The following is a 26,028-nucleotide window of genomic DNA, read 5'->3' on the forward strand; positions in this document are numbered from 1 at the left end:
GGACCCCAAGGCTCAGTTTAGCGAATGGAGAGAAGGGTACCACACATCATTAACTCATCTAAGGCAAAAACTGCAGCCAATCAGCACCTCCCCCCTTGATCTATACCTGATCGGTTAGGTTTGATCGATAACTTACATTGGTGTAGAGCACGGAGTCCAGCTCCCCGGCCTCAGACAGCTCGCTCAGGTTTCTGTCCCAGTGGAGCAACGACTCGCTGCTGTCCAGGATCTCCATGATTTTTCCTTCTTTTCTTCTTCTTTCTTTCCTTTCTGGGTTAAAGTTTTGTTGTTTTTTTTAAATCAACTCAAAACTTAAATAAAAGTTCAGAAATAACTTGTTTGATTCAGAAAAATGACTTGAGCACTGGTTTGTGTTAACAGCTGTTTTCTCATCGGTCGGATTCAGGCTGAGAAATGTTGTTGTTATTGTTTGGGATCATCTCCTCTCCGGTTCGAGGTCCACAGACTGTTTCCAACCGGATCTCTTTTCCTTTTTCTCTCCTCCCGAACGGCAGACAGACAGGAATGTGTGGGCGGAGACAAGAACTCGGGCAGGGGAAGTGGAGCAAAAAGAGGGGAAACATTCAGGAAAATATATTTTTTTAAATTCTTTAAAGTCTGATTGTTTGAAACAGGATGAAGCCGGGCAGAATAAACATTAAATACACGCTTTAATCTAAACATAAAGAGTAATCTTTTCCAGCTGTTTGTGACGCAGTTTGAAAGTACCTTAACGTCCCAAAGTCTCGCTTCCGGTTAAGAATTTCAAAATAAAATGGCACAAACGGAGCAAGGCAATTAAATTAGCCTAAATAAATTTAGAATACAAACTATAATGATAAAGATTTAAACATAAATTATTTGTAAATTCTGTGTAAGATCTACATAAAACTACTTGAAATTAATATGAAAAACTATTAAACCATCTTCTGATGTCGATTTATTTCTCGTTTTGTGCTGTGTGTTTCTTCATCTTTATATGTATGTATATTTATATTGTGTGTTGTATATGTGTATATAACCTGCACTTTAACTCGAGTCAAGCACGGTCTCAATCTCGTTGTAATCTGTTGATGACAATGACAAATAAATATCATCTTAGATTAAAAAAAATGTTAAAAGAATTTTGCTGGAATATTTGTGGAAAGTATCACTATTTTGACAAACAAAAACAGACTTCTTGTTTAAACACAAGGTTTGCTCCATTAATTTTGAAATATTTGGAGATTTTAAAGTATTCAGTAAACACATATATATTGTCACTGTTTTAACACTTATTTTACATTTCCTACTGTAACCGTTGGGTTCATAAATTTTATGCTTAAATTTGATTCGGGAAAATGCTTCCTAAATCTATTGTTTCATGAGGTAATGTTATTTGTTTGTATAATTTTTTAACATTTTAATTTTTAAAATACCCAAATTTACAAATAACTTTTTGTCTGTCTGATGACATAATTTACACTTACTGATTAATTACTCAGAACTCGATAAAATACTTAACTTTTTCCTTTCTTGGATATTTACGTTTTACCCGTTTTTGAACTATTATTTATGAAGAGCCATTAAAATTAGTTATAACTAATCAATTAATTTTGGCTGGAATGGCTCTCCATAATTTTTCAGTGAAAAATAATAAATCTAAAAGTTTAGTATCAAATAAAAATACAGCAATACAGAAGTTGTTGTTAAATTCACGTTTAAAGAACAAAATAACTGAATACTTTTATTTTCTTAAGTCACTGCTTTACTTCACTGTAAATTAAATCCACAGGTTTCCTTCTGCTAAAAGCCCCACCCACCATCGCTGTGTGACCAATCAGAAAGCGCCTACCCTAAAGTTCTACGTGCACATGGGATTAACTAATAAATGATCCAACCAATCAAAAGATAGCTTTAAAATCATTCCAACCAATCACTAAAGGCCAAGAATCCCTTGTACTTCAGCCCGCCCTTGATTGACAACTATTCAATACTGTTATTCCTCTCATTTTAAACAAATAATGATTTACTAAACGGGCCTTTTTCTATTTAAAACTAAGCTTTATTTTCTGTTTTCCATCACACTTTAAATGTTAGCTGACTGATTAAATCATATGAATTATATCTTTGAGAAGATATAATTAACAAAAAAGAAGAATTAACAAGGGAAGGGGAGTAAGAGCAACTGGTTAATGTAGGAAGGAAATGACACAAACATAACTGAAAAAGAAGTCAAGTGACAGAGCAGAAAAACTTTAAAAACTTGTCCAACTCTGGTTGAAACAGGAAAACAAAACGCTGCAGCAATGAAACTGACTCTGACGGCGTTTCCTCTAAATTTGCATACGGATCCCCTTTTCCTGACCCTGAAACATTTCTGTCAGCTGCAGCTGTTGTCTACAGCGACAACATGCAATCATTAGACATCAAATGGAAAACAGAAAGCTGATGCTTAGCTTGAAGAAACAGCTCTCCCAGGGGTCAAAATGTTGCCTCTGTACACTTTTGAAGCAAACGGATGCAACAGCAGTTAAAATCGAGAGAAAAGACTGAACTTCTGAACTTCCACTAACTGTCCAAGAAATGAGAAAACTGCTTGGATTCAGCACTACGTCTTCAAAAGAGGCCTGTGAATCATCTTATGTAAAATCAAATGTTTTCTGTATGATTTTTGGTACATTTTGGATTCACTTGCTAGTTGCTAGGAAAACTACAACTGCAAACTGGAGAAAATCCTCCCCTTCAACTGAAAATGATGTTTAGCTGACTGCATGACATTTTTCTACAAAAATGGACGCCATTGATTCAGTACTTAGATGTTTGATTCTGTGAAAATATCCAGTCAAGAATTGTTTGTGTGGATGGATATTGTCAGTTTATTGTGCAAAATATATATATATATTATATGAAGCCTGCAAAAATATGAGCTTTTCCAGACTGTAGACAAATGTCTTGCTGTCTTAGTTGGCAAATTCCTTTTTAGTAAAAGGAAAATTAAAATAAGCTTCAAAGAGACCCTATTTTGTATATTCCAGGCATTTTATAGCATAATCCACCATGCAACCTTCAGTTGTTATGAAAATGCTCTATATATCAAACACAGGGTTTCCCTCAGTGTATTAAGCCTGGCGGGCCACCAGGATTTACTTGTGCCCCCACCAGACTTAACATTATTCATTTGTGTTTTCAAAAAATGTCTGCAATTTTTAAGTCTTTATAATTGTTGTTTTCAGATATTAATCTTCCAATGCTTTAATAACATAATTATCAAGTGTTATTTTCAGATTTTCCTGTCAACTTTAAACATTTTTTAACTCAAAAACCTTACAGCCTGCTGGATGAAAGACTGTCTTAACCCCAAAAACCAGGCTTAGCAAGTTTTCTGGGGAAACCTTGTAATAACGTAACTTGTTATAACATTTTAACACAATATAAACCTCAAAAGTCGATTTTACATAACACTGTGCGTTTAATACAAATAAAAGTCACTCTACAGAGCTTTCTGATTTGAAAGCTAAACTTAAAGGTGACCTATTATGCTTTCTAGAACAGGATAAGATACGTAGTCTATGGTCTATACAAAACATGTTCATTACATAATTTTGAACAAAATCATTCTTAGATAATTAGATTTTGCTCTGCTCAGTTCCGACTATGAGCCGTTTCAGGTCCCTCCTATCACTTTAAATCCAAATAATCTGCTGCTGTCCACACCCCCAGCTCAACGTTTTCACTCACACGTGAAAATGGCTGCAGATGAGCCATTTTACAACCGTATATCTTTGAGAAGCAGAAGTAGAGCCTCCTGTTTCTGGATGGTGCACTGCAAAAAAAAAATAAAAAATATCGCCAGGTACGTTTCTCATGCCAAAGTCTTAGTACATTTAAAATAAGACAAAACTAACATAAAACTAACTTTTCAGCAAGGCATAGGACCTCATTTTAAGTCAATAATTTCTTAATATTGATGAAAACGGACTAGTTACAAGCTACAAGACCATAAATCTTAGTGGGATTTGTGTTTTTGCAATGCAAGTCAACAACAAAACATTGTCTTTTCCAGCAGCCACTGTACCATAATACAGCATTAAAAACAGCTTACCAAACGTGCTGGAACTCTACTTGGGTTGCTAGGTAACGCACAGAACTCCACTGGGGTTGCTAGGTGATGGCACAGTGATTTGTGACATAACATTCAGAAGGTTTTTCAAACGGCTCATTCTCCAGAGATAAAAAAACATTAATCTATTAACAAAGATAAATGGGTGTTTTTTTAAAGCTCTCATGCTGGTTTTAACAGCAGTAGAAACCCAAATGGAAATATAAAAATGTACAAAAAGTGAGTTTTGCATAATAGGTCCCCTTTAAGAAGAAACTTTGAAGCGAGTTGAATGAATTAAACAATGCACGTGTCATGATTTCTACAGTGGAAAACTCAGAACCGGCCATATTTATTTTAAGTGATGCTATGTACATATAGAGAAATCAAACTTTTTATGGACAGAGCTTGTTCTGCTCCTCTTGAACGTCTTCATTTCTGCCAGCAGCGGGCCTCACAGTCAAACATGATCACGGCTTACGTCCCCCCTCATACTAAACAGTTAGTAGTCCTCAAGTCTTATTTTGGTTTGAAGAAGAAAAGTTAAACTACAAGTTGTTTTCATCCGTAGCTGGATGCGAGGAGGAAAACATCCCTCAGGTTCGGTCTCTGATGTTGTCGCTCAGGAAAACAATGTTGTCTGAAAGGAGAAAAAATGTGACATTTGAGTTGTTGTTGAGAGAAGAAGAAGATGAAGAAGGTGCAGCTGTAATAAATCTAACCTGCGATGATGGTGGTGACCTGGCGTCTGACTTGGTTTTTGTCCACATATTCTCCATAATCCAGTTTTCCCTCCACTAGAATCCTGGACCTAAAAATGAAAACAATAAATTCCCCTCATTAACAGGAGGATGATGAGAAATTCTTCATCACTCTGGAGTTATTAAAGACATGAAACAGTTTTACTTCATTTTAACTGATAAGAATGTAAGCAGGAACTTCTTTCTTATAAACTTTAAAAGTGAACATCTGCCAAAAGGTAAAACTCTCCTGCATATTCATATTTTATTTATAAATCGTCAGAGAACATTAGAATCCATCCGTCCGTTCATTCATCAATCCATCTATTCCTTCATCCGACCATCTATCAGTTTATTAATCCATCAAATTCTCACACAACCATTAATTTTTCTGTCCATCCATCCATCCATTTTTTTCTATCATTTACTCATTCATCCATGTGTCCACCAGTCGTCCATCAACCAGTCTTCCCTTTGACTCGTGTACTGGTCCATACATGGATGGACAGGATGTAAATAAAAACATTTCATCTGGTTCTTGTTCACTCTTCCAATCTCATCTATTTACTGCAACAATAATAACTTTAGTTTGGTCAAAAACCCATGAAATGCTGCTGACCTGCTGGCTTCTCACCAACATCCAGTCAGGTGTCAGCCATGTTGTTCTTACCCTTTCTTGACATAATTGTAGGCAACATCCCTCAGGCCCGGTTTGAACACCGAGACACGATGCCACGTTGTCTTCTGGCTGACGTCTCCTGGAGACAGAAATATTTAGGCTGCTGACGCTGAACCTTGGAAAACACAGCCACGTTTCTGACCTTCATTAATGCAGAACAATAAATCTCAGCTGCCTTGGTGTGTATTCCTGTCTCAACAAGCTCAGAAATAGTTTGTGTTTATAATTTCTATTGCGGATGATGAATAAACCATGAAGGCTGAAGGAAAAGCAGGATCACTAAACAGAAGCTCAACATGTAAATCAGAGTTGAGCTCTTTGCTGACCTCTGGTGGCCAGAATTAATCATTGCACTACCAGTTAAATTTAAAAGAATTGACCCCTGACTGCAATTCAAGGAGGTTTTTGATGCAGATGGAAGATTTTTATTTTTAATCAGGAGAGAAAGATTACATACAAACTGAAATCATATTAAAATACAAAGATACAAAATCTGTCTTGTTCCAGACCCCCAATGATGCTTTTATTGCTGCCAACTGACAGGTATTTTCTTTTTTTTTTTTTCAATAAACACCTGACAGATATTTCTTTTAATAATACAAATCTGCCAAACATTTTTTATATTGAGGCTCTAGAATAGTTTACTTTTGTCTTTGACACCATTAAATTGTCATAGTTTTAGTTAAAGAAAATTATTTTCTTAAATCCTCAAGTCTTTTTGACACAAGTGTGACACATGTGGCAAAAGGTTTGGACAGCCCTATCCTAAATTGACTTAAGCATATGGAACTGATTAAGATCTTTAAATTGTTCAAATTCAAATTCAAAAATACTTTATTTATCTCAAAGGGGAAGTTAAATATCCACAGAAACAAGGAACGCTTTTTGGTTTACAAATGTACGTAAACTCTCTATTTGGTTTACAAATGTACGCAAACCAAATAGAGTTTTTCCAATAAAAACACATAAAAAAAAAAAAACAGAAGTAAATTCATTTTTAAAAAAATGCTAACTTCAAATTTAAACAGCCCCCCACCTGTAGCGCTTGTTTCTCCTTCCCCAGAGCGCCACATCTCGTTGGTCGCCAGTGAGAAGATGGTGACGGGGTTCCGACCCTCCACTTGTCTCATCACCGGGTCCTGCCCGACTCGCCCCAGCAGCTGCACGCGGTTTATCGCTGCAAGGAAGTTTGTAATTAAGAATGCTGCTTGATTCAAATTAGTTCTGTTCAGTAACTCATATCAGATGAGATCATTGTTCATCTTTTATAAATACAATCTCTTGGACTCTAACTGTCTGGGCTATTATTTAGTTAATACCTACAACATACAAACAAACATAGAAATGGTTCATCAAACAAATAAACAACCTTCTGACATGACCAATTCAGAAAAATTAATGACTGTAATGCACATTACTAAAGGAAAGAACCAAAACATTTTCATCTTACATCTTTCCAGGATTAGATTTGCGTCTGTGCTGCTGTGTCTCACCAGCTGTCGGAAGATCTGTGGGAAATTAGAAATCTTAAGAACAATTTGTTTTGTATACAGAGTAGTTTGATTGCAAAAAGCATAGAAATGTATGATGCTCTTGCTTGTGGCAATCATATTGAAAACAACACATGGCTACTTAATGAAGCGCAACCACAATTATTAAAAAGATTGTTTATTTTTAAAGAGAAAAGTTTAATCTCACCTGCACTGAAGCATTTCTCAACATCTTGTCTGTTCAGCTAACAACTTTTAGTCAAGACAAAACTTTCCTGGCCTGAAAATGGAAAGAAAAAGAGACATTAATCTCCTTTTTAGAAAAAAAGTTCAATTTCTGAACTTTTTCGCACATTCTATTTTCTAAAAGTACAGTTTAGACAATAGAGTTGTAGTTTGGGAAAGGTCTGGATTTTGACATGGAAAATGTGGACTAACAGTGAAAGAAGGAGAAAAATGTAAAAAAATAAAATAAAATAAAAACCTTAGAAGAGTGCGAAGGCTGGATGGTCCGAGCCTGAGAGATCAAAGAAAGAAACGCCTGAACAATGTAATTTTATTAACAACAATTAGCAACAGTGAGTTAACTTAAATATAAAACCCGTCTGTAAGTCAAAGAACCAAACTGGCCGTTTTAGGCAACTATTTGTTGTGTTAAAAAAAAAAAAAACGGTAAACATGGACGCAAAGTCAGAACAGGATTTTCCACGGCAGAATGTGGACTCTCCCGCCACGGGACTCTGTCCAAATTAAACCTTAAAAATTTCCTTCAAATAACCGGACTCCGCCTTATAGATTAATAGTGTAAATACTGACAGATATGCATGAAAACAGACTAATAAGGACCTACTTACAGGAGAACAGATACGATAAAAACTCCTGAGATGCTCCACTTCTGATAGCCGCTCAATAACCTCACGCTACATCCGGTCCGTCTTCAGAAGAAATCCGACTGAGAATTCCCAACCCACGAAGGTTCCGCTTCAGAAAAAATTAATTCCCGTGCATTCAATGGAGTACTCCCATCAGAATAGTATTGTAAAATAAAACAATTTGTTATTAATTTTGATTTAAAAGATAAAATAAAAAACAATCGTTTTTTTCTGATTTTAAGTGAAACTTGCAACATAATCAACAGAAAAGTCAGATAAGTTATTTTTGATTATTAAGATTATAATCATGAACTATTAGACACGGAAGATGAAGCACTTTCTTTTGTTTTTCCACTTATATTTTTGCCAGTCGAATATAGAAAGAACGACGGATACATACATTTTCTATTTAGAAAACAATCATGAAAAACAAATAATAGAGAGGTAATATATGATTCTAATTTTAAAATACATTAAGATTACACTGATGTTATGTTCAGAACACAGAAGCAGAAATTTTATTTTGGTGTGATTTGCTCTTTTTTGATCCATATAATAAAACATATAAAATTAGCAGTACAGAAAAATGAAAAATTTGAAAAATCAGAAGAAAAAACATTTACTTCCTTCATCTTTCCTTTTCCATTTTGTCGAATATGTTGTTCTTTTTATTGCATGGAAATAAAAAAAAAACATTTCTGACATGTCCATAGTTATTCTTGTTTTTATCCCCTTCTACCAGCAGATGGAGAGCTTGTTTTCCGCTTCCAGCTGTGGACTACGGCTGACAGTGGGGTGGAGTTGTTGGGATGCCAACTTTTCTGAAGACTACTCCCTTCATTCTTGACTTTCACAAACTCCTCGGCAGCCTGGAGTAAAGACTCCTCAGCGTCTTCCAGAAAAAAAAGGGCTCCTCTCTGGAAGATGAGGGTCTTCATCTTCTTTCTAGCAGCTTTAGGTGAGTTCAGCCTTATTATCTTTATAAAAAATATTCTGCTGAACCCTCACTGTGAAGACTAACATGAGTTGCCAAATTGTCTCCACAGCAGCAGAACATGTAATTCAAACCACATGTTGTTGTTTTTTTTGTTCCATCTCTGTTTTGGAAACCATAATCTTCCTGTAAAGGATTTGTTCTAATAGAAACCAAATACAGGAATGTAGAGATGATTTTCCTGACATGGTTCTCCTCCCTGCAGCGCTGTGGAGTCCTGTCAGGGCACAGGAGCCAGAGTTTGGAGATATGTGCACGGAGGGCAGCTGCTACCCCGCCACGGGTGACCTGCTGATCGGCAGGGCGCACAGACTCACCGCCTCCTCCACCTGCGGCCTCCAGGAGCCCAAGCGCTTCTGCATTGTCGGACACCTGGAAGTAAGACACGAGTCTTATATTTAAATTCATACAAAACGACACAGGACATTTTTTTCCTTACGATCTGAGACTAAATCAGAGTAAACATTTTATGTTTTAGCTCATTTGGATAATCGAGTTATTCATTAATTTCAGACATATTTATATTTGTTTGAAAAGGAGAAGTATAAACCTATCTGAGTCTGCACTTTACACATTATACTCATTAAAGAAAATAAAAAATATAGATAAATTAAAAATAATTGTATCAGGTGTATAAGATATTCTTTATTACTTTCTTCTCATTCAACAATTTATGATTAATATATATTCAAACAATTTTGGAAAGACCAGAAAATCCAACAGAGCCTTTTATGGTCTTTGTGGTTTTTATGGTTTTAAAAAAATTTTAAAAATATTTTAAATAAAAAAACCATACAATTCAGAGAATAAAGTCAGAATAATGAGATTAAAATCATAATATTTTGAGAATAAACTATGACTTTAGTAATATTGTATTAAAGTCATAATATTACAACTTTATTCACATCATAGAGTGGTAATTTTAAAAAAATTCTTAGCATGGCCCTAACACTCTGTTGCAATAAGATGATGCTATGGCTAAGATTTTTTTTTAAGTTAACTGGAGACACACCTGTGGAGGTATTTTAAGGAAACACATAAAACACACCACTTCCATATGTGACATAATAAGAAAATACAAAGAGCAGCATAAGAAAACCAGATAAAAAATCAAATAGCGAGAAAAAAAAAATACATTTTTTTTTGTACATTATATAAAAATATCTGGTTTTAATAAGTGGGAATTTTACAAAAACATCAAGGAATGTCTGAGGTAGGAGCAATTTGCTCAGTGTTTCATAGATTATCTGCAGAGATTGAATGAAAATGACCAAAAACGACCCCAGAAGTGCCGAGTCGACATAATCAAGATTATTTTGCGGCGTGGGAAAGAAAGTCTTCCAGATGTTTGCTGCTTTTGCTGTGGCCTCCAGACTACAATCTCCTATGAAGATGATTCAGATACTAAACGTAATCAAAAGGAAAAATTAACTCCAAGTAGGTTTGTTGGGGTTAATGCAGTCATGTTGGTGGTTTTAATTGGCAGAACACCAGTTCTAATCAGACTAACAGTTTATTTAGAGGTTGGTGGTTAGTCCTAAACTCCAGTAATGTTATTTTAAAGAAATGTGTGGTAGAGGTCAAAGAGCAAGGTAATCCATGCTCAAGAGTTTCATAAGTCATAACAAAATCACAAAATGAGACTTTTCTTGTTTTAACTCCTGAGGAATTAGATGGATAAATTTGTAACCTTTTGAATAAAAACTCGAGATAGGCCTGAAATCAACCATTTCACTCTAATCTTTTACTCATTTATTGTACACGATTAAACAAATGAATGTGTTGACAAGTTTAAATGTGTCAAAATATGAGTGAATTAATGTTAGTTACACTGAAGTACTGAATACATGCTGAATTATTCAACAAGTGATCAGTGACTTACATGTTGAGTCAATGTTAGGTTTTCAACCATAACTGATACGATACACGATCTAAATTCACATTTTAGTTGATGTTATACAAAGAAATCTATATTGATTGGCATCTCAACCATTAAAATTTGACCACAAAACATCATTGATTCAATTACATCTCTTCGACATTAGTTAATTGGCTCAAATTGGATGATTGGTTGATCGTCAACCTTTACCAAAAAACAACATTTCTGACCATAATTCATGACTGAATGAACATCTTTTGCTGTTGATAGAACGTGAACCAGTTTTCCTCTCATGCTGAGTTCATTGAAAACAGCTGAAATGTCTTCTGGTCTTGAAGATGGCATTTTAATGACTGTGAATTATTACGTACGAACCATAAAAAAACAAACTCATGATTTAGTGTCAGCGATGCGGTTCGATGAATGAAGTATTTAACTCACAGAGCTCGACTTTTTATTTTTTTTTTGCAAGTCCTGCAGTTGGAACAGAGATAAAACTTTTTAGATGGTGTGCATGTGTGTGGGAGGAAGCGCATGTATAACGTCCTCTTGCTGTTTTGTCAAGTGGGAGTGGAGGCATTCCCCTCCACAATAAAAGCTCTGTGTTTCTCACAATCCCTGCCCTGTGTGCAGAAAATCCAGGGGCGAGGTTTGGGATCTTCTCTACTTATCTGTGTGCTTATATGAATAGTGTTTTTATGAAACGTTTCCGAGGATGAGCACAGTGCTCAAGCATGAGCTGCGGATTTGAGAGTGAAGAGAGTTTCAGATGTTTTTTTCACCAACGGCTGCGAAATGGATCCACTTAGCTGGACTTGTTTTGGTTTTTCACAAACTCCATCACTCAGACATTCAAGGGTTTGTGAGCCAGAAAATGTGGGTTGAAGGTCTGAGAGGGAATGATGCAATATCAAACATTACTTACAAAACTAACTGGCTTCACTTTTTCCTGCTCTAGTGGAAGAAGTGTGGAAAACATGATGTTTTAATAAATAATCTAGATCAGGCGTGTCAAACTCATTTTCAGTTCAGGCCACATCAAAAGTCTGAATGTTTTTTAAGGGCCAGTTGTGCCAGAATGAATATATTGATAAAACCCATTAAAATGTTAAAATATCAATAAATAGCTGTTCCTCCAGGATTTTGTGATTGTTTTAGTGTTCTTTGCAATCAAGATTGCACATTTTATGGTGCCATTGTTAAGTATTTATGGCATTTGCGGTAATGTATGAAGTTAAATGTAACTTTTTAGTACTTGTCGCCACATCAATTATAGACTATAACTTCCCATCAAGTAAGGCTGAGGCTGCAGTTACTTAAAACCCTCCTGTTGTCCTAAAATAACATTTAGTGGATCTTTGGGGAGTTTTAACACAGTGGCGGGTCATTTTGACCCGAGGACAACAGGACGGTTAAAATCAATATATTTTAACAATTTTGAGAACATTTGCAGTAAAATGAGAAAAAAAAATTTAGATTTGCTGATTTTGTGTGAATTTTGCAGATTTGTGAAAAACTGGAAGGATTTATTGATGTAATTTGGAGTTTAGAGGGCCACATGAAAAGCTGTGGCGGGCCAGATGTGGCTAAAGAATAAATAAAACCAAAGAGCTTAAATTCACTAAGCGCTCAAAGAAAGGCTCATTTCTCAATCTCATTATCTTTTACTGCCCAAAAAGGAAGAAAACTCCACATTAATTATTTTTTATTTAATTTCCTGTTTTAAAATTTTCTTCTGAATATGGTCATGAAATTAACTTTAAATGTGCAGCCAGTTTATGAAACCTTTTTCACTTTAAGAGATTGGCAACGGAGCATTTTATTATCTGTACAGATGTCCATTAATCCTTTACTTTACTTATTTTTTAATTTATACCTTTATGTTTAAGGTTTGTACACTGTGAGCACGTCTTGAATCATCTTGAAATGATTCATGTAGAAGTAATTTTGTTGAATTGCAACAAATCAATATCATTTGCACTTGTTGACCTTCCTGAGTGTCTTCTGCTGATTGGTGTAAAACACTATAAAAAGAAACTCAGCTCTTAAATGCAGAATAGTTAGAAAAGCATCATTTCTAGCAATAAGTCTGACACGGCTAAAAAGGTAGAAACAGCTGCTAATAAAAAATATGTATACATTTAATTCCTTAAATGCAAAATATTGCAACATTTATTGCTTTAAAGCTGTAGTATGTGACCTTAATTTAAAAAAACAATCTTTTTGCGTCATGTTGTGAGGGTGTAATATTAGACAGATAGTCTATGAAAATATCAATCTCCCCCACCTCATCCCTGAGCTACTATTGCTGTCTGAAGGATTCATCTCTTCTGACCAATGACAACCAGTCAGAGCCAGGAGGAGGGTCTTAGAGGAGTCAATCACCCTCATGTACTCACTGCTAAATGTCATAATGATGTTTATCCATCATAGTGATGTTAACTGTTTATCTGTGGTCATCAGTAGCTAAGTTAACTAGCTTTATGTTTATGTTGTCAAGAAGAAGCTGTGGTTTTAGCAGAAAGTGACTGACAGCGCTAAGACCCGCCTCCTGACTCTGATTGGTTGTTTCTTGTTAGTACTGGGAGCACTGGGAGAAAACAGAGGAGCTTAATCCTTATGTTAAAAAAATGTTTATGTGTTACATACTGCAGCTTTAAAAGAGAGAAACTCTTTTAAACTTTCAATACTATCTGTAGTTATCAGATTTTTTTATATATTGAAAAGATGAAGTAATGAAAATACTTTCCAAATATTTGTTAAATAACATTTTACAATGTTCTTAAATTTCTGATGTAGATAAATGCCAACTTTGTGTATTTTACATTTGGATTATAAATAAAAAGAGACCATAATGCATTTTTTGATTACATGTTTTGTGCTAGTTTCTGCAATACGGGCAGTATAATAGACCAACTGGTTGCTGTTTTCTTTCCATTAGGAGGAAAAGAAATGTTTCATATGTGACTCCAGGGAGATGTACGACGAGGACAACAACCCCACCAGCCATACGATTGAGAACGTGGTCACCACCTTCGCCCCCAACCGCCTCAAGACCTGGTGGCAGTCTGAGAATGGTGAGGAACAAACAAAAAAGGAACATATTTTTACAGTAGAACACCATGTGAAACCTTGGTAAGGTTGTTCTCATGGGAACTGAGCCTATAATGACCCAACCGGAGATCACAGAGCTCCTCACACACAGAGCCACTCTGGGCGTGAGGTGGGGGGTTACAGGTGTGCTAAGGAGAACAGGTGTGCTTGTAGGAAACGGATGCATCATCACTAAACACTACTATGACTTTTAAGTGTAAGAAAATAAATCATCCAAAGACCTTAAGGTTAGGGTTTTTGCCACTTGCAAAAGACAACCAGTTTAAAGGTATTATTGTCTTACAGGAAGGAAATTCACTTTGAACCCAGGATTTTGTAGGAATTTTGTTTCCTATGCTGAAGGATTAAAGCTGTTTCTGTTGTGCACTAGGTACTTATCTTTGATGCAAATTTTTTATTTTTTGAAAAAATCTGGGTAATTTTAGTGCATTCTTTTATTATTTTTAAATGTAGCTTAGCATCAAAATATTACTTAGAACAACTTATTCTGCCTATTAAACACATCATAACAGAAAAAAAATAGATTTTTTTTTATTGATAACTAAAAGCAAAAAGAGTTTAAGCTATCTAGTTATCATGGTAAATAGCAAGCATGCCAGTTAGCATGTATGTTAGCTTCTTAAACAATGATTTATTTTCCAAACCTAAATTATTTTGGTCATTCATGTGTTTTTATTTATTCGTTGTTAAATCAATAATTATAATAGTAACAGAATTAACTTAATCAAAATGTACAAGCTAGCTTGATTAGCGGAAGTCTCAAGTTCTTCCCACAGTCTCATAATGTGATGTCTTCAGTCGAGTCTTAAAGCGAATAAATTTATTTGAGTTTTAAACTACTGAAAGAAATGATCACAATTTGTCATAATAAGTATCAATAATCGCAATTAGTTATATTAACAGTTTTAACGGATTTACAGCGGACTTATTTTTTTACAAGGTAAGACGATTAACATTCATAAACTTTACAAGTAGGTATGATTAGAAATACCATTATGATTTCTTATATCACTATGGAGAAGATACGCAGCGTCTAACCGTTAATAACCATAGCAACAGTGGCGCACGTCATACTGTATAGCCAAACATGTATGGAAAAAACTGGTTAGCATCTCGTCTTGTGTAGGTTTTGAAGACTTCTCCGTTGTAAAGGGAAACGCTGTTTATGACATAGTAATATAAATCATGTTTTGTGAATTCAGGTAAAGTCGGTAATTTGATCAACACATCAGGAAGGAGGAGGTACGGGTCGGAGTCTAAGCTAGCTGGTTCCAACGTCAGTAAATGCCGCCGTCTATGAGCCCCAACCAGGTGTGTTACGCTCACAGACAAATTAGCTCGACTGGAATAAGTAGAAGCCATGAATAAACCGGCAAAACAATTGCTTCCGACATCCATCATGGCGCCTCGAATAATTAAGTGACACAGTTGTAAAGGGTCAATAACTGATATGCAAACTTCCAACTTGTAACACACAAATGTTGCCTACTTTTGTTTATTTACAGCTTTTATAAATTTTTATAGTCAATTATGTTTGTAAGATTGTGTGTAATCACATTAAAGCAGGCTCTCTGGCAGTGGGACGCCTAGTAAATCCCTCGTAATGTAAGCATTTATGCTGCAGACTCGGACTGTTTCTGAATGGTGGGAAACTGTGAGGAGTTTGAGTCATAGTTGGAGCAGGAGCCAGTGGTGCAGATGGTTTTGAAACAGCAGGAAGCTGGAGACGTATATTAGCGTTCACATGGGAATTTTTAATTCCCTTGCAGCAGTCCTGTAGTTCAGTCCAACGTTTTGCCATGAGGGCCAAAATCGTTAAGGTGAAAGCACTTGAGGCCACAAAAATTGTTATTTGTTTAATAACCTTTTTAAATCAAACCTTTTGCAATTTTTTTATTTTACCTGGTCAACAATAAAAAGAATAATAAAAAGACAATTTATTTAAATCAAAACTGTAGATTTTTTTTTGTTATTTTAGAAAACTGATTAGTGAATTGTTTTGGATACAAAATCTAAAAACAGTCTTAAAAAATTACATTAGTATAAGATAGGCCCAATTAAAAAATTTTTTGGCAGGGTTGATTGTTTTCTTGCAGTTCAAGATTTGGACTGCATGTTATAAATTTTAATTTACATAATAAATTATACTATATTAATAATTAAGTAAATTAATTCTGCTTATTGTGAGAAAAAAATAAGCAAACTTAGGTAAAATTAATTTTACTTAACCAAGTAGTTTTATTCAAAATGACTTAATTTTAATTGAAGTAAAATTATGTCCATTATTGTGCTTCTGGTTATTATTAACAAAAACTTTGCTAATAAATGCAAATCGATTTAAAAAAAAATATATTTACTTAAAAAAAAAACACTAAAAAATAAAAAATGTCCAACTGCATCAACCAGCTGTGCTTGTCAATTCTACAATTGAGGTTTGGGGGCCTCCCAAAATCCTTCAGAGGGCTGGTAATGGCCCCCGAGCCACACGCTGGACACCCCTGCTGTAGTTCTTTTAGTGTCTGAAAGCAAACAAATCTGCATTTTGTTTGTACCCTTGTCATTCCGCTTGCTTTTCTTCAGAAAGTCATTTTGGTCTCCAACATATTCCATAACCTTAAAAGGATTAGTTCCACATCTGGACCCGAGTCGGCTCAGCTGCCTAAAGAAACCATCTGCATGTTTGGACATGGGGAAAACCCATCAGCATTTTAAATTCTCGTCAATTTAAAGGTGTAAATTGTTAATTTTCTGCTTGGTCTTTCTCCTGCAGGTGTGGAGAATGTAACTATCCAGCTGGACCTAGAAGCCAAGTTTCATTTCACACACCTCATCATGACCTTCAAGGTGCTGGATTCCTCTACGTCAAACACGAACTCGTATACATACAGAGAAAGATACAGAGACCTTCATAAAGTCATCCTGGTCTGAGAGAAGAAGGAGTAACAGGAAGATGCTTTTGACCTCTTAATAATTTGCCTACGCTCGCAGTCAAAACAGACTCAGGGACACGCTTCCCAGTCCCTTCACATCCTGTTTTCTGACGACATCACAGGAAAAAAAAAAAAATCAGCATCCGTTTCTGTACTGTAATGTTAGCTGTTCAAACGTTCAGGCAAAAATGAAAATAGAAACAACTAGGACTCTAAAGGGCATATGAAATCTGAACAGAAACCAAATTCATATTTTCTTTATTGCAAAAATACAAAAACTCATCAGGTATTTTTGTGCAAGGCTTCTTGAAATAAGACAAAAATAACTTATAAGTAGCTTTTCAGAAATATATAGGAGCTTGTTAAAGTGAATAATTCCTTAATATTGATTTTTTTCCCATTGGCAGATTATGTCACTTTCCCATGTTTTAAGTGAAATAATCTGTTACAAAGTTACTTGTAAATTAGTTTTGTTTTATTTAAAGTGTACTAAGGCATTTGGACATAAACTAGAACTAAAAATACTTTGTAAAATTTGTGTTTTTACTGTGTACATCAAATTTCAATCTGCCTTTCATGAACATCATAATTCAACAGATACTCACTGCTTCAGTTTGTTTAGGCTGGCTACATTTCTGAGAAATGTACAGCAAACTAAATCTGTTGTCTTTCAGACCAACTCATCAGTACACTAGCTTGATAAACACTTAGCTGGCTAACTGTCATGTTAGCATTTTTGACAAGCCGAAAGACAACTCAACCGCTGTTAATGTATGAAACTGATTTTAGCAAATATTTAATTTACTTAGAAAACATTTTGCAAGCTACATCATCCCATCTTAAAAATAGCTAACAAGCTAACTCCATTGACAATAGCTGTTAGCTAGCTCACTAGCTAGGTAGAACAAACAAGATAAGAAGGACAAGACTTTAAAAATAGAAGTCATATTTGTATTTATTTCAGCTTCACTGAACAAGGTTTTGCATTCGCAGACGTTTCGTCCTGCTGCCATGATGATTGAGCGGTCCATGGATTTTGGGAAAACATGGCAGGTTTATCAATACTTCGCCCAAAACTGTGAGTCTGCCTTTCCTGGCATCTCCACTGGACCGATGCGTAGAGTGGACGAAATCATCTGTGACACCCGCTACTCAGACTTTGAACCATCCACAGAGGGAGAGGTGAACTCGTGATGTGTGTTTTTGTTTTTGCCCTTGTTGCAGAGTTTGGTTTTGATTGTTCTTTCTTGTTGTTTTAGGTGATATTTCGGGTGCTGGATCCTGCTTTTGAGATTGATGACCCCTACAGCTTGAGGATACAGAGTAAGCTGTATCTTCTTGTTAAAGACAGCTTGTTTACAACACACAAATCAGTAAGCAAAGCCTAATTAAGGCAACTTTACACACAAAGAATCCAAATAAAAATAGCTTCCTGTAACTTCCTGTTATTGGCTGTGCAGCTTCCCACGGCGCAGAGGTCAGAGAGGAAGCGCTCGGAGAGGAATTTCACATACAGAAGCAACTTCGACTTTGTAAACTAGTTTACATCCATGCTGAGACACATAATTTCTCTTTCCCAGTCACAAACCCTTTTTTACATTTCAGCACTAAAAACAACTTTACTCTCAAAAAATGAAACAATATTCTTGTTTCTTCTTTGTCTTGTAGCCCAAACCAATAAAGTGAACATATTTTTTAATATTATATTCACTGATGTGAGAGATGCATCGTTCAACTGCTGGTCATCTTTGAGACAGACTTTTCAGCATTTCTCACAGTTTCAGCACCATGATAACGTGCCTAAAAGATCCTGCTACTGTCCGTTTTTAACATAACAAGCTTATTGGTTGAGTTTTAGTACTTTTATTTCATTTTAACAAACCAAAAAACACTGCTCAAAAACTAAACAGCTGCTGAATGACCTGAAAAAGTTAGAAAAAAATACTTCAAGGGCAGCCATGAAGTTATAAAGAAAATTTCTTTTTAATCCGTAACTGTTGATCATGACCACTTTAACAGATTAGAAATAAAATATAAAGACAGAAATATATTTTGGTGTTTTCTGATGCTTCCAGAATTACAAAATTACAAGTTTTTGTAGGACTTAAACAACCCTAATGGAAAACATTTAAATCCAAATTTTAGAAAGAAACTTCATTTTCTAAACTTAAGAAATAAAACCAAATAATAAACCAAACAAATATAAATATCTACAATCTAAAAGTAAAGTAAAACCATAAAATATTTAAGCTTTTTATTTAATTTTCTCCAAATATTTAACAAAATTTGGCTTGAAATCATGGATGTCATTAGTACTCTAAAACCAATAACAATAATAGCTATTATGAAGTTTAATGTAGGTTTTATTTGAAGGAATTTAAAGGTAGGAAAACCTGCAGCAGCTAAAAAACAGCATTTATAGACACATTTATATTTAACTTGCTATAATTCTTAAATAGAATAGAAGCTGTTAAGCATGTTATTTTGCAGGTAGGTCTAAAATGTAAACAATAATTGTGTAAAACATGTTTTAAAAGTTGAATTTAACTGATGACCGAATCAAGTGGATTATTAATAGGTTTTCATAATTTTACACATTTAATTACATTTGTTTGAAAAGTGTTTTCTCTGCGTTTTAGACATGTTAAAGATCACAAACCTCAGAATAAAGTTCATCAAGCTCCACACGCTGGGTGACAACCTGGTGGATTTCAGAGAGGAAGTGACGGAGAAGTACTACTACGCGCTCTTTGACATGGTCGTCCGAGGGAACTGCTTCTGCTACGGCCACGCCTCCGAGTGCGCGCCCATCGACAGAGAACAGGGCAGACCTGAAGGCATGGTATAAAACAACTTTACAACCGTTTTTATTTAGCAGATTTTTCCATAAACAATTTGTATCATGAAATATATTCCAATTTTGTTGGAAATAATTTGTCAAGACACATATGGACTTCAAGAAATTAATGAATTTTTATCAACAGTTCTCTCATAACATTAACTGCTTTTCTGTTTATCAACTAAGATTCTGAAATATATTATAAAATGTATAAGATCTTCCCACACTTTACCTGTTAATTCTAGTTAGTTCACTTCGTCTATCTAATTTTCTGCCTCCAAAACTGTAGAAACTGAAAATAAATAAATAAATAAATTGTCCAGCTCTATTAATTATTGAGATGTTACAAAATTTGTCTTTAAGGGTAGCCATCTTGGATGCCATCTTAATTAAAGTCTAATATGCAATTGCTTTGAACAAAAATTACCATAGCTTACTATGTTAGTGTAAAACATTTATTTATTTTTCTTCTAATTATCTGACCCATAACAGTAGCGCCAAGTCAGAAATGTCGGCCCTCTTGAAAAATGGTCGCTATATTGAATTTTTGCGGTACATGATTTGAAAGTGAGTTTTGAAGAATATATGTCCTAAATTTTATGCTTGAGCTATTGTTCCTCTTATCTGTTTACTATTACCATTCGTTTATTGATATATTTTAGTAAACTTTACGTTTTCCTGTAAAGATTAGTCTTAACTCGTGTGTAGGTTCATGGCCGCTGCGTTTGCAACCATAATACTGAGGGGCTGAACTGTGAGCGCTGCCAAAAGTTTTACCACGACCTGCCATGGAGACCTGCAGAGGGCCGAAACACCCACTCCTGCAAAAGTAAGAGCACACACGGATCGGTTCAGCTGTTTATGGTCTGAGCTTCGCTGCAATTCAACAAACTAGTTGATTAAAGAAGTTTAAATATTTACATTAACTTCCTGATTTATTTGCTATTTTAAAACTTCAAGTTTCCAAAAAGTATAGATCAAATGTCTTCACATTTTGTTTTTGTACTTCCATTTGGGTTTCTATTGCTTCTGAAAACAACACTAGCGCTTAAAATAACCATCCAGCCGTTTTCTGACAGAAAGTTCATGATTTCTGGTGTCTGGAAAATGGTTTGTTTCATAACCTTCCGATTGTTAAGTCACATTCGACGGGCACTGTGGCGTTACCTAGCAACCCTCAGCCAGCCCAGCACCGTCACTTAGCAACCCAAGCTGAGCTCCAACTGACCAGATTAAAATCTCATGATCCAAGAATGATTTGGTGCAAAAAGATGTAATGAACGTGTTTTGTATCTATCCTAATATATTGAAGGAAGTTTAATAGTTCTCCTTTAAGAACTATCACGACTCGTTTTTCTTTTTTTCAGGATGCGAGTGCAATCGCCATTCCCTGTCGTGTCACTTCGACCTCGCCGTGTACATTTCAACCGGTAACGTTAGCGGAGGCGTGTGCGACGACTGCCAGGACAACACCGTGGGCCGGCAGTGCGAGCAATGTGCCCCTTTCTTCTACCAGCACCCCAACAGAGACCTGAGAGACCCCAACATCTGTGAACGTACGTTATCCATAAACAATGGCTAACGACCGCTTACATGACCTGTCTGTGGATGGGGCTGACGTTTCCAGGAGATCTTTAGTTTCCTACTGACTGCAACCATTTCACCAACTGGATTAAATATTTTAGAAAACCTAATGAGGGCTGTTATAGCGTGATTACAGATACCGACACGGTACTGCAAACTAAACAGGTCTGCATGATCAAATACTCGCACAATGTGAAACTAACACTTAAAAGCACTTAAAGTAGGAAGAAGATTGATAATTAATCAAGACCAGATGTGATCATTTAAAACAAGCAGGAATTACAAATTGGAACCAAGTTGGTGAAATAAATTAAACAAAATTCAAACCAGGTATGGCAATCAGTAAGTGGAAAAAATGTGAAAAAAAGAGAAATTATGTCCAAATGCAGTCAGAAGAAAAACCTTTCAGAACAAAATGGCAAACACTTCTTTTTCTTCTTGACTTCTCTGTATTAGCTATGTTCAGGTATGGCAGGAATAAATATTGCACAAAAATGCATTACATTCTCTAACTTGTTATCAATAGGTTGGTTTGATGTGTTTTCTACATGTTTGTCTACTGAAATGTGACAAGGAAAATAAATACTAGTTGTGGTCATAAAAAACCAGGTTCTACTGGAATAAACAAAGTAACACACTTTAATAATTGAAAACAGGAAGTGAAATTCATCAATGAAATGAAGCAAAAGAGAGAAAATACAATGAAAAAAGAAAACAGGTGATGTAACTCAATAAAAAAAATATTTATTACAAGTAATCAAATTTGAGTTTATACAAGTATATATACAAAGCTTATTAAGCTGTCATGTTGAACTTTATACATGTAACAAATAATTTTTTTTAAAATGCAAGAAATAGTTTTTCAATGTAGTTGAGTTCCAGGTTGGCTCATTTTGACATAAATTATATTTGTCAACTTTAAAGACTTTTAGTTGTACTCAGTCTTTATAATCCATTGGTCTCGACTCTTCAGATCATTTTAACGTAATTATTTGTGTCTTTGCAGCGTGTAACTGTGACCCGGAGGGATCTCTGCAGGGCGGACTGTGTGACTCGCGGACTGATGTGGCGGCCGGGTTGATCTCGGGTCAGTGCCGGTGTAAACTCTATGTGGAGGGAGAGCGCTGTGACCACTGCAGACAGGGACACTACGGACTGGGACAGGGGCCAGATGGGTGCCTGCGTAGGTTCAACATTTCTATTTCTTCTGTCATATTCATTGAACCATAGAGGGCATTTTGAAGGGAGGTGACTAAACACAAAGACGTGCTGCTGAATTGTTTCATTGTATGTTTTGGCAGCTTGTTCCTGCAACAGCCTGGGAACAATGCCAGGAGGAAACCCCTGTGATTCAGACACAGGACAGTGCTTCTGCAGGCGACTTGTCACCGGTCACAACTGTGATGAGTGCCTGGTACGACTCCAAACACAAAGTCACAGTCAGTGGGGATCATTTCACCTGCTGTATGAGTAAAACTCATCTGTTTCCTTTTTGTACAAACAGCCAGAGCACTGGGGTCTGTCGAATGACATGGACGGTTGTAGACCGTGTGACTGCGACCAGGGAGGAGCAATCAACAACAAGTAGGTCAAAACACACAAAAAAGGCTGATTTAAGGCCTTCTACACACATAGCCGGGTCTTTCTAAAAACAAGGTTTTCATTCACATGAACCTGGATAATGGTGTTATAAACATGCCAAACCTGTAGGGGGCAGTGTAGTGCAAAGGTAAAACCTATGTCAGCCAATTAGACTGCTTCAAAACAACTTCCTGTTAGCAATTAAACATGGCGCCAGGCGGTCTATTTGTTTGGACGGATACATTTGTTGAGCTACTTTAAAACTGTATTTTAGAGCAATAAATCGATTTGATCAATTGAAGATTTAATTTTTGTAAAATATGCCCCCCCCCCCAACAATCCACTCTTGTTAGGGAACATTGGGGGATCAGAGGGATGTCAGCACACCCAATGCGGCCTTCTTGTTTTAGTAGCATATCTTAAAGTTTCCATTTATTTAGATGTCAACTGTACAACTAAATATTGGGGTCAGGCAAAGATTTTAAAAAAAATTAATTCAATAAAGTTGGTGGTATTGCAAGAATGTAATCAGTCATATGACAATAAAGTCAAAATAATGCAAAAATAAAGCTTTAATATTACAAGAATAAAATAGTATTATTTGGAGATATATTTCGAATGAAAAAAACCCAGATGGATGATTTTACCATTAAAGCAACTTTTTTCTCGTAATTTTAAGATATTCTTCTAGTAAAATTGGGTCTTTATTCTGCCAGTATTATGACTATTTTCTTGTATTTAAACAAAAAGTCTTGTAGCCTGGTCCTGATATTGTTTTTTAGAACTTACAGAAGTGATTACTGAAAGAAAAACATTTTTGGAAAATATTTTCTGTCATTTGTAATTTCTGTTTCAGAAAAAAAAAAAATTTGAGAAATAAATGTAATCAGAAATCAGATTTGGTATATTTTAAAGCCATATCGTTCAGCCTTAATTCTAACAGTTTTAGTTGAATGTTTATTCATGTTCTCATCTTCATTCTTTGATTCAAAAAGTTTTTCGAGATGAAAACGATGTTCCAGTCTTTTAAATCTGCCTTTTCTCGCTCCAAAGCTGTGACCCCCAGTCAGGGCAGTGTGTTTGCCGGGCGCACATGTTCGGACGCCTCTGCGATCAGGTCGAGTCCGGATTCTACTTCATCTCTTTGGATCACTACACGTATGAAGCCGAAGAGGCTCAACACGGCCCTGTAAGCGTGTAAAACTGGTTTTGAATGTTTCTTCCTTTTCTGCTCTACCTGCTCCAACATTTTGAGAAATCTCTTCTTTATCTCAGGGGGTCAAATCCGTTGCGAGGGCCTATCCTCAGGACCGAAGCCCCACATGGACCGGGATGGGCTTTGCTCGTGTTCCTGAAGGCGGGTACATTGAGTTCAGTGTCAATAACATCCCACAGTCAATGGACTACGACATACTTGTTCGCTACGAGCCGCAGGTAACGTACTGGAAGGTTTTTCTTATCTTAGCTTCCTGCTTGTGTTTTAGTAAAGTAGTTCTGTTTCTATATTAGTCCTGTCACAATAGCAAATTTTGCTGGACGATCGATTGCCCCAGAACTTATTGCGATAAATGATAATATTGTTGTTTTGAGACCATTTTCAAGTGATACAATAGTAATAATGGCACTAAAAAAAATTAAAGAACACATTCTCAATGATCAATAAACTTTAAATTCTAACGGACATTTAAACACCAGAACCGAAGACATTTGAAATATCCAAAATAAATAAAGAAAGCATTATTTTCCGTATTTTAGAAATACAGAAAATAATAATTTGATCTCAACTATACCAAAATAAAAGGGCTAGTTGAGACCAAAGCACCAAACTGAAGACTTTTATCATTCAGTTTTTGGTAGAAAAGAAAAGAGAAAAATGATAAATAAAGCAAATAAAAATTATTGAGTTTCTTTTAACTTGATTAATTAATTTATTGTGTATTGTGACAGGCCTAATCTTTATATGTGATCTCTTTCTAATTGAGTCTGAAGTAATTATTATCCTTCTGAAACATCAATTGTCTGTTTTTTTTGACAGAGGCCATCAGATTTTAATCACCAAGCATTTTGTGATATTTGAAAGAGTTCAACAAAGTTCTCAGGGCCTTTATTAAAGGAGACATATCATAGACCCTTTATATCATATTTTGCACATTTTTGTACTTCTGTTTGGGTTTCAACTGATTCTAACAGCCAAAGCGTTTAAGATGTTTTGGCAGAAGGTTAATGTGTTTTGGTGTACGGAAAATGAGTCATTACAAAAACCTCTAGAATGTAACGTCACAAATCAGCAGGCTCTGCCCCTCAACTAGCCATCTACGCCAAGTCATGCCTATTGCCTAGCAACGCGAGCCAAAACCAGGCCGTTACCAAACAACCACAGCCAACCCCGTTACCGAGCGACCCAGACTGAGCTCCAGAAATCAACAACTCTGGTTTTGGTCAGCTTCCAAAACCAGAGGGAACGATTGTCCGACCAAAAGTCTACATATGAATGAAACAGAGCTAACTTTGCTTACCATGCTTAACTTTGCTGTAGCGCTCTATGAGCTCAGAATGTCTGAAAAAGACCACAGAGTGAACATATTCTTGCGTGTTTGTGTTTACAGCTGCCACAGCAGTGGGAGCAGGTGACCGTTCGGGTCGAGCGCCCCGTCTTCAACCCGCCGAGCTACACCGCCCACTGCAGCACCTCCGCCCAGAGCGGAGACGAGCAGTTCATCTCTCTCCCACCTGGATCCAGGTAAAACGTTTGTTGCACGTCCTGCCAGGTGTTATGACACCAGGGTGTCCACACATCTTTAAAAAGTGTAAGTTGGCTAATTACAGGTTTTAAATTTTGGCATCACAGGACCATTCAATCTTGTATGTAGTTCTTTTTTTGTTTTAATGGCGGTTGACAAAAAACTATAGGAAGCATTATCGCCACCAACTGGTAAGGAGTGAGGACCAAAGAACGGGAGAGAAATAACCCAAAAAAGAAAAAAAAAAAGCTAGATCCTATTTCTATGCAGTTTTTTCTTTTGTCAGGCAAATGTTTGAGTTGTACACAGATATCTTTACTGCGTTCTGTGACTTAAGACGGAATATTAGGGCCACTCTAGAAGAATTTTAAAAATTACAAGAATAAAGTCATAATATTTTGAGAATAAAGTTGTACAACAATAAAGTGTAAATATACAAAAATAAAGTTATAATATTACAACTTTATTCTCATAATTTCATTTATCTTTTCTTTGTATAGACCT

The 26,028-nt window shown here is 35.8% G+C and overlaps 3 protein-coding genes across 5 annotated transcripts in view; 1 reads left to right on the top strand and 2 right to left on the bottom strand.

The window, feature by feature from the left end:
- creb3l2 (cAMP responsive element binding protein 3-like 2) overlaps positions 1-701 on the bottom strand; it is a 28,323-nt gene extending 27,622 nt beyond the window's left edge. The window contains exon 1 of the mRNA XM_044107801.1: positions 137-701. Coding sequence (XP_043963736.1) covers positions 137-235 — 99 coding nt within the window. The 5' untranslated portion in view covers positions 236-701. The remainder of the gene's footprint in view (positions 1-136) is intronic.
- A 2,726-nt stretch (positions 702-3,427) lies between these two features.
- On the bottom strand, positions 3,428-8,016 carry ssbp1 (single-stranded DNA binding protein 1). Of its 2 annotated transcripts, XM_044107803.1 has the most exons (8): positions 7,845-8,016; positions 7,475-7,507; positions 7,199-7,270; positions 6,951-7,008; positions 6,537-6,677; positions 5,492-5,579; positions 4,804-4,892; positions 3,428-4,721 (listed from the first exon to the last, which is right to left on the bottom strand). In XM_044107803.1, the coding sequence occupies exons 3-8, from the start codon at positions 7,220-7,222 to the stop codon at positions 4,678-4,680; spliced, it is 444 nt and encodes a 147-aa protein (XP_043963738.1). In that variant the 5' UTR covers positions 7,223-7,270; positions 7,475-7,507; positions 7,845-8,016; the 3' UTR covers positions 3,428-4,677. The 2 variants fall into 2 exon arrangements, with proteins under 2 accessions (XP_043963738.1, XP_043963737.1); XM_044107802.1 differs by lacking the exon at positions 7,475-7,507 and having other exon boundaries at positions 7,845-7,967.
- Positions 8,017-8,546: 530 nt separating this feature from the next.
- lamb1b (laminin, beta 1b) overlaps positions 8,547-26,028 on the top strand; it is a 30,832-nt gene continuing 13,350 nt past the window's right edge. The window contains exons 1-15 of one of the 2 annotated variants that reach the window (XM_044107804.1): positions 8,547-8,820; positions 9,062-9,234; positions 13,677-13,812; positions 16,620-16,693; positions 17,773-17,961; positions 18,039-18,102; positions 19,419-19,621; positions 20,327-20,447; positions 20,986-21,174; positions 22,209-22,385; positions 22,504-22,616; positions 22,707-22,786; positions 23,837-23,972; positions 24,059-24,217; positions 25,390-25,523. In XM_044107804.1, coding sequence (XP_043963739.1) covers positions 8,787-8,820; positions 9,062-9,234; positions 13,677-13,812; positions 16,620-16,693; positions 17,773-17,961; positions 18,039-18,102; positions 19,419-19,621; positions 20,327-20,447; positions 20,986-21,174; positions 22,209-22,385; positions 22,504-22,616; positions 22,707-22,786; positions 23,837-23,972; positions 24,059-24,217; positions 25,390-25,523 — 1,982 coding nt within the window. In that variant the 5' untranslated portion in view covers positions 8,547-8,786. Of the gene's footprint in view, positions 8,821-9,061; positions 9,235-13,676; positions 13,813-15,051; positions 15,161-16,619; positions 16,694-17,772; positions 17,962-18,038; positions 18,103-19,418; positions 19,622-20,326; positions 20,448-20,985; positions 21,175-22,208; positions 22,386-22,503; positions 22,617-22,706; positions 22,787-23,836; positions 23,973-24,058; positions 24,218-25,389; positions 25,524-26,028 lie in introns of those variants that run through there. The other variant, XM_044107806.1, reaches the window with a different exon arrangement.

Source organism: Gambusia affinis, linkage group LG23 (assembly GCF_019740435.1).
Source record: "Gambusia affinis linkage group LG23, SWU_Gaff_1.0, whole genome shotgun sequence".
NCBI classification, from domain to species: domain Eukaryota; kingdom Metazoa; phylum Chordata; class Actinopteri; order Cyprinodontiformes; family Poeciliidae; genus Gambusia; species Gambusia affinis.

Bases quoted from the DNA above. Each gene is read 5' to 3' on its own strand.
- ssbp1 (XM_044107803.1), bottom strand. From the start codon at position 7,222: ATGTTGAGAAATGCTTCAGTGCAG. The intron at 6,678-6,950 runs GTAAGATGAAAA...ACTTCCTTGCAG, and splicing joins AAATCTAATCCTGGAAAGAT to CGATAAACCGCGTGCAGCTG. The intron at 4,722-4,803 runs GTTAGATTTATT...TTCTCCTTTCAG, and splicing joins GGTCACCACCATCATCGCAG to ACAACATTGTTTTCCTGAGC.